The sequence below is a fragment of the Peromyscus leucopus genome, chromosome 19 (genome assembly GCF_004664715.2).
Source record: "Peromyscus leucopus breed LL Stock chromosome 19, UCI_PerLeu_2.1, whole genome shotgun sequence".
Classification (NCBI taxonomy): Eukaryota; Metazoa; Chordata; class Mammalia; order Rodentia; family Cricetidae; genus Peromyscus; species Peromyscus leucopus.
In genome coordinates this window covers 23,991,955-24,000,553 of record NC_051079.1, presented here as the reverse complement: position 1 = coordinate 24,000,553, position 8,599 = coordinate 23,991,955, and the positions used below count along the sequence as shown (strand labels likewise).

The 8,599-nt window shown below is 45.5% G+C and overlaps 1 protein-coding gene across 1 annotated transcript; it reads left to right on the top strand.

Moving 5' to 3' along the window:
• Positions 1 to 3,363: 3,363 nt before the first annotated feature.
• Positions 3,364 to 3,978, top strand: LOC114705135 (transmembrane protein 251-like). Its single transcript, XM_028886830.2, has one exon. It carries the CDS (start codon positions 3,414 to 3,416, stop codon positions 3,903 to 3,905), a length of 492 nt encoding a protein of 163 aa, XP_028742663.1. The 5' UTR covers positions 3,364 to 3,413; the 3' UTR covers positions 3,906 to 3,978.
• Positions 3,979 to 8,599: the final 4,621 nt, after the last annotated feature.

Genomic DNA, 8,599 nt, shown 5'->3' with positions numbered 1-8,599 from the left:
CTGGGACTCCCTGACAGTGAGTTCATGTACAAGATATATAGTCTGTGGTGAACTTTTTCATTGTCTTGTCTTTGAAAAAAATTTAAAGGTTAATTTATGTGTATGAGTCTTTTGTCTGCATATGTGTGTGGGGGGGGGGAGAGAGACTAGTATGCCTGGTACATATATGTGGTGTGTGTGTGACTTGTGTGACGTGTGACTTGTGTGCCTGGTACCTGCAGAGGCCGTCTAGATCACCTGGAACCAGAGTTAAAGAGGATAGTGAGCCACCATGTGGGTGCTGGGAACAGCAAGTGCTCTTAACTGCTGAGCTATCTCACTGACCCCTGTGTATCATTTTTTTAGTTTTGAAATGATTTCACTCTAGCTCAGGCCAGTCTGGAGTGACTAGGTTGGTGATCATTTGTCTAGCATGCATGAATTCTTGGGTTCAGTCTCCAGCACCACATGAATGGGCTTGCTGGGTCCATGCCTGTAATCCCAGCTACTGGAGAGAGAGGGAGAGAACTTAATAATAATAATAATAATGTACAAGAAGAAAGAAAAAATAGAAGTGCAAGGAAAGATTGGACTTCAGGAAGACCTTTCAAACTGTTCTGCGGTGCTCCGACCATTCCCAGAGCTTTTTGAGGTGGGCAGGCTCTCATCTGTGTGGTGAGATACACTAGGGACTGGTAACCCAAGATTAGGAAAGGAGAAAGCGCTCTAAGGCACAGACCAGAGACAAAAATAAATCTTCCCAGATTCTGGAACAGGGTAACATTCTTGATGGAAGTGGGTAAGTAATACAGAGAGCGTAGCTGGTGCCTGCGGCCGGACTGTTTCTTGTTGAATCCCTGCTTCACGGCAGAGGGCACTGCTGTATTCTCAAAGACAGCGGAGCCTCCACTCCAATGCCAGTGGGTTGAAAGCTGCCTCCCTTGTCCCTAAGCCCTTGAACTCAGCCTCTGGAGGTAGAGAGTGAGGGCAGAGGGGAAGGTACTGCTCCACAGTTCTACCCATTCAAGGGCCAGGACCAAGCAGAAGTTCCCAGTAGCCTGAGGAAGAAAGTCCTCAACACATGTAGGGGGAATTCCGGACTCATTTCTGTCCCTAGTGGGTTATTTCCTGGTAAGTCTCCTCGGAGATGTAGATCCAAGTCCTTAATAAGATACTGGTGTCTGTGTGTTCACATTTCAGTAATCTTATTTATTTATTTTTGGATTTTTGAGACAGGGTTTCTCTTGTATAGTCTTGGCTGTCCTGGAACTCACTCTGTAGACCAGGCTGGCCTTGAACTCATAGAGATCCACCTGCCTCTGTCTCCCGATATTTCAGTAATCTTAAATGGACATTCTTGTAAAGAAAAATACTAGGACTTTATCTCCTTTATGAAAAATGGTATTTATCTAAAAGGCATTTCTCCACCCTGGCCTATCATCTGGTGGGTGGGGTATGGGTGGAATGCTGAGTATTGAACTTTGAATGCTAAGCAGGTGCTGGACCACTCAGCTCCAGCTTTCCCGTAGGATTCATTTTATGTGTGTGTGTAAGTACCTGCATATAAGTATGCATACTACATGCATGCTTGGGGGGGGGGCAAACAAGTGATAGGCAATTGTAAGCCACCGTGTGAGTCCCGGGAACTGAACCTGGGTCCTTTGCAGGAGGAGTGAGTATATAGTCTCTGAGCCATCTCTCTAGCCCCAAGATTTCTTACCTCTCACTGTACTGGGACTGGATTGTTGAATTCATATTACTTTCAAAAATAGTAATAGCACTTTGCAGCTGCTTGCTACACACAAGACTTTCTAAACTCATTACATACAACAACAATCCTATTGAGAGAAATTGAAGAAGACAGAGGATAACAAAACCACATAGTTGCCCCACTTGATGGCTCATGCCTGTAATCCCAGCACTCAAGACAGAGGCAGGGGGATTGCCAAGAGTTTGAGGCCAGCCTGGCTTACATAGTGAGTTCTAGGCTAGTGTGAACTAGTGTGAGATCTTGTCTCAAGCAAACAGAAACAGGTGGGCATGGTAGCGTGCCTGTAATCCCAGTACTTGGGAGGTAATGGCAAGGAGACAAGCAGTTGAAGGTCATTCCTGGCTTCACAGTGGGTCTAAGACCTGCTTGGGTTACATGAAATCTTGTCTCACAAGGGAAAGGGGCTGGGAATGTAGCTCAGTAGGGTGCCTAGCATTCACAAAGCCCTGGGTTTGAGCACAACTATAATTCCCACACTGTGGAAGTAGAGACAGATGATTGGAAGCTCAAGATTATCCTTGGCTGCTTAGTGAATTCATGGGCAGCCTGAGATACTCGGGTACATGTCACAACACATACGCACCCACGCACGCACACAGAGTAAACAAAAACAGTAAACTAGTAAATAGTAGCTACTCTTTGTGGGTTTGTTTTCTTTTATTTTGAGGTTTTTATGCAGCATTGATAAGGATCTAAAAACTTAAATTCGTTCTTTGACTTTTTCATGCACACATATAATACGTTCTGATTACTCTTCCCCCTACCTGCCCTTGTATCCCTCTCCTACTTCATGAATTTGGTTGTTACCAAATCCTCATCCAACACTGGTGTGCCTTTGGGAGTAGGTGATGTATTGAGCTTTAAATCTGTTCTTGAGAACTCACGCATGTCCCCAAGGGCAGACAGGAGAGCACAAGGCTGTGTAGGGCATAGCTCTCACTGGAGGCCTTGAACTACTTGATATCTGACAGGTAATAAAGAATGGAAGTCTTTTGATCTAAAAATGGAGTAGTCCACATCGGCTCAGTGCCTGGGAACATAAAGTGGGAGGCATAAGCTATTTCTCATTCAGTTCAGGCAAATATTACCCAAAGTACCATGATAGGATGAGGTGGTAGAGGTCTATAAATCTCAGTACTCAGGAGGTAGAGGCAGGAGAATCTTCGCAAGTTTAAGGCTAGCCTGGTCTACATAGCCAGTTGCAGGTCAGCCAGGGCTACATTGAAAGTCCCTGTCAAGGAAAAAAGAAAGGACAATTCTTTCATATATATATATATATATATATATATATATGAATAAATATATATATATATGAATAAATATATATATTTATATAATTCTTGGTGCCACCAGTGTTTAAATGTGACAGAATCCCTGCCATTAAGAAACTGACAAAGGAGGACAGGAAGGTGAGACCCGGGGGCGCTCAGCTTGCTGTCAAGCTGGCCCGGCGCTCAGGCGGGTGCCGAGCTGGGCTCTGCGGGCTAGGTCCGGCGGCGGCCGAGCATCTCCAGGTGGCTGCCCCTGACTGGGGCTCCAGAGGGCGATGGGGCCCGCCGCCGCGTGACCAGCCATAGTCACGCTGAGCTTAATCACTACTAGCTCGTGCTCACCTCCGAGCCGCGCGACCCAGAGGGTTTCTCTTAAGGTGGCTTGTTCTGAAATGCCAAAGGCACCTGACTATTCAGAACTGAGTGACTCTTGCACGCTTGCTGGAGGAACAGGAAGATTTTCGGGACCACTGCACAGCGCATGGAGAATAATGAACTTCCGTCAGCGGATGGGATGGACTGGAGTGGGACTGTATTTGCTAGCAAGTGCAGCAGCATTTTACTATGTTTTTGAAATCAATGAGACTTACAACAGGCTGGCTTTGGAACACATTCAGCAGCACCCTGAGGAGCCTCGGGAAGGAACCACATGGACACACTCCTTGAAAGCTCGGTTACTTTCCCTGCCCTTTTGGTTGTGGACAGTTATTTTTCTGATACCATACCTACAAATGTTTTTGTTTCTTTATTCTTGTACAAGAGCTGATCCCAAAACAGTGGGCTGTTGTATCATCGCCATATGCTTGGCAGTTATCTGCAATCGGCAGCAGGCATTTGTCAAGGCTTCTAATCAGATCAGCAGGCTGCAACTGATTGACACATAAAGCCAGTCACCGTTTTTTCCCTTATGATTACAAGACTGTGGGCACTACATGGAGGCTGATCACAAGACTGAAGTTTCCTCACAAATCTCAGGAAGTTGTGGTGGGACAGAGACTCAGAAAATGCGACAAGAGGACTATTTCATCTGAATAATAACGACTTTTTAGGTAAAGCCTGAGAAACAGTACTACAGAATCATGTTGATGACTTCAGATATTGGAAGTAAAATAATGGCTTGTTATTTGCAGTCTTTAGAAATTTGAAAAAGTACCCGAATTTTTATTTCTAGTCTATCTATGTGCAACATAGTATGATTCAGAAATTTTTCTATTGGAGAAAACAATGAATATATCCATGTGCTAAGTGTAAAAAGGTCTGGCCATGATCATAAAATTTAAATTTTATACAAAAAAAAAAAAGAAACTGACAAAGGATAGACAGAGAGAGAGGGAGAAAGAGACAGACAGACAAGGGTGCTGAGCAGGATGGCTCAGTGGGCAGAGCACTTGCTGTGCAAGCCTGACCATGGGGCAAGGAGAGAACTGGAGCCTGAAAGTCATGGTGGTGTGTTAAATAGGAATGCCTCCCACGGGCTCATTTGTTTGGCTGTTTGGTCCCTAGTTTGTAAGGCTGTTTGGGAAGGACTGGGGGTGTGGCCTTGTTGGATGAGCCCACCCCATTCCCATTTAGCTCTTTCTGTCTCCTGGTTGTTCTCTCAACAAGTAAGCTCTCAGCTAGGGCTTCGGCACCATCCCTGCCTGCCTGCCAACATGTTCCTCACCATGATGGCCGTGGACTCCAACCCTCTGAAACTGAGCCCGAAATAAACTCTCTTCTCAAATTTGCCTTGGTCATGGTGTCTGCACAGCAATAAAAAGTAACTAAGATAGTCGTTCTCCGACCTCCACACATGCGCTGTAGCACCTGCCCCCCCCCCAATAATAAATAACAAAATTAAAAAGGAAAGAAAACTTACAAGGAAAGTTGGGTATGATGGAGCACTCCAGTAACCTGAGCACTTGGGAGGCAGAGACAGGAGACTCTGGGGGTTCAAGGTTATCTTCAGTCACGTGTAGAGATGAAGGCCAGCCTGAGCTACTTGAGACTCTGTCTCAAAACCAAACCAAGCCCAAAAAATACCATATCAGCAAAAGAAATACTGCTACTTCTTGCTCCAAATCAGCGGGCCAGGGGGTGGAAGCTGGTAGAGTTCACAGAATAATTAACTCCTGTACTCCACCTGAGACGACACAGTCTGTTCAGTGCTTGTCTGCTGAGGGCATTTGCTGAACTCCACATCCAGCATGTACTTACTCATGTCTCATAGACATTACATATTGTCCTTAATTTTACAGACGAAGAAATGGAGCACAGAAAATGGACTCATTTTTGTCGCCCTGCAGAATGCTGGGGAGAGCGTTGAACCCAGGCAGTCTACAATGTGTGCTCTTCACTATTCACTGTACTATCTTTCCAGTTTAGAAATCAAAGCTCGATGGCACAGCCATATCTGACGGGATCGGCACAAGTCCTAAACCAGCCAACACAGCTGCTTGACAAAGACCCAGCAAAGCTGAGCCGCATCATGGCCGCCATGCCACTTTTGGTTTTTTTCATCTCTGCCTCTTACATACTTGGGGGACTTTTAATATTTGTACAATTTGGGGATATTGGGTCGATGGAAAATTTCTTATGAGTCATTTTGCCTTCTCCAGAAGTGCTGCTTCTAAACTTCCCCAGGAAAGTCCTGAACACGCTACCCCTCCTGCTTTTAGGGAGATATCCTTATCTACTTGAAGGTCTTGAGGTTATGACGCACATAAAGAAGCCAGAGGTCTCTTTATGAGGCTATGAGATATTCTTTTTTGTTTTTTTTTTTTTTTTTTTTTTTTTGGTTTTTTGAGACAGGGTTTCTGTGTGTAGCTTTGCGCTTTCTGGACTCACTTGTAGCCAGGCTGGCCTCGAACTCACAGAGATCTGCTGGCTCTGCTCCAAGTGCTGGATCAAAGGCGTGCGCCACCACGCCCGGCTTTGTTTTTTTTTTTTTTGAGACAAGGTTTCTCTATGTAGCTTTGCGCCTTTCCTGGATCTTGCTCTGTAGACCAGGCTGGCCTCGAACTCACGAAGATTCCTCTGCCTCCCAAGTGCTGGGATTAAAGGTGTACGCCACTACCGCCCGGCGAGATATTCTTGAAACATCTGTCCCTGTACTTACTCCGGAACAAGGTAATCAAAACGAAGTAAACTTAAAAAGGTCAACAAGATTCAGTGGGCTAGAGGCGTTGGTCACAGATCAGACTGCAAGCCTCTTCCCACTATACACTCAGGCGACTATGTGGCATACATTGCAACAACGTGAGATTAGCTGATGTTACCTCTGCCCTACACAGAGACTTATATTGATGGACAAAGAATGATGTAAAAAGATGATAAAACAATGAGATGTCAGGAGCTCCCTTTCTTAAAAAAGTTAGCTCATACCACCACCACCACAAACAAAATGCCAGGATTTGACATATAAACAAATTCTATAAATATATAAAATGTAAACATTGTGTTGTGCCAGAATTTGAATAATAACTGTAGCAGCTTTGGCCTGAGAATTTTTCTTGGGCACTCTGACCATTAAGAATTAATAATACACTGCCTGGGACATGACAATCTGCCTGGGCTGGGCTGGAGATCTTGTTTTGGTATGGCATCCTTGAAGCCACAAAGGCTACCAACCTGAGAACAGGCTGTCATATGCCTCTGGATTCTTAAAAATTGGGATGTGGTTGATGGGTTAAAATTATTATAAAAGAGAACTGTTTATCAATGAAGATTAAACTTGAGGGTAAATGATTGTAACAGATAACTCTGTTCTGTCACGGTTTATCAATGATGACTAAAAGATATGCAAGAGGATGTGTAACACACATCCAAAACCAAAAATGGTGTGATCTCTGTTTTGGAACAACATGGATCTATCCTTGCTTACCGAATTCTGTATAAATAAAGAAACACTCTGGCTGCTAGTCAGTCAGGCTCGAAGATGCTCCCGACCGACCATCATGCCTGGCTCACTCCTTCTCTCACCAACTCCTTCCCTCCCCTCAGGACCTGCCAACTGCTGGCGCTGGCCCCCAGCAGCTCAATAGGGAGGGGACCTGGCAGAGCACACAATCCACTGGCCTTATCAGAAGAGGAGAAAATCAACATGGCAAATACAAGTGCAATAAGATAGGGGGACTTTGGACCTCTGGGCACCATCCGTAGATGGTAAGGCCGCCCAAGGCTGGATTTGTGTCTTAATCACTCTGCACTAGATAACAGTGTGTATATAGCCAATCTTAAGAAGACACTGAATGATGGCTAATGCCATCGTTGTAGACATGAGTGCTCATTGGTCACTACCTACAAGTTTCCCAAGGGCAATGCCACATACTTCGCAGGTGTTGGCCTTCTGAGGACATGGCTGGCGGAAGAGTATGCTGGGGGCCGTCAATACTGGTCTTGGAGTCATATTCACTTGCAGGTGTTTCCTCCACCCTCCCTAACCTTAGTTACCAATCCTCATTAAAGTTCAGGGGTGGTAAATTCAGACAGAAATAATGCCTCAGGTGCCACACCTCCTTGGCCATCATAAAAGGCTGGTCTCTTGCAGGTGAAAGTGGGCAGCTCTAGTTAATCTGCCTGACCTTGTTCCTGCATCTGTCTGTCTGTCTATCTATCTATCAATCTATTTGGTTTTTCAAGACAGGGTTTCTGCATTTATTTTAAAAGCTAGATCTCTCACTATGTAGACCAGGCTGGCATTAAATTCACAGATATTCACCTGTCTCTGCCTGCTGAGTGCTGGGATTAAAGGTGTGTGCCACCATGCCAGACAGTCCCCAAATTCTTGGTCATTCTGTGGGAACAATATTGGAAAGATGCTTTTAGTCCTCTTCTTCAGTGACTGGACATAGTTTGGTTCCTGGAGAAATGGGGGGTACCCTTTGCCCCCCCATCTTTGTGAGTTCTTGGAACTCGGTCCATTCCTAAGCATCCCGACCAGCTGAAAATCATTTCCTTTTGCTTTGTAAATCACTTTTGAAAACTCCTTTAAGAATGAAGTGGAAGGCTGAGGCCGTCGGCTAGCTCCCCGGATGCAGGTTTCCTGATGTCACTGGAGGGATGCTTGGGTACTTAGGGATGGGGGTGGAGTTGGGAGCAAACAGGCCCTGTACAATAGCTGGGTAGCCAGATGTTCACTTTCACAGCTCTCCTGTAAAACTGGCAGGGCAGATATAGATTAAAACACAGCACAAACTCCATTTAAAGTGCATTACAGATCAGGAGCCAGCTCCCCCCTGGGCAGGAGAAAGGAGGGAAGGGCACAGAGGCCACATCAGTCCTCTTCTTATCTAGGGCCACATGTCTCTCTTGTAGCTTTGTGAAGGGTGATTTACACCCTGGCTGGAATGACTCTCTTTCTGGGCTGATTACATCTGCAAATGCCCCCCAGAGGCCACAGCAGGATGGCCATATTCAGACGAAGCAGCCAATAAATCTCCAAGGTTTATATTGTACTTCACGGTGCCTTCCCTCTTGGCTCTCTGCCAGTCGGGCTGTGGAAGGTGGGGGTGCTCAACTTGGAGAGTTAGGAGACGAAACGCTCCTCTTTATCACCCTTTCCTCTTGTTCTTCTGGACTCTGCAAACTGGTGGGAATC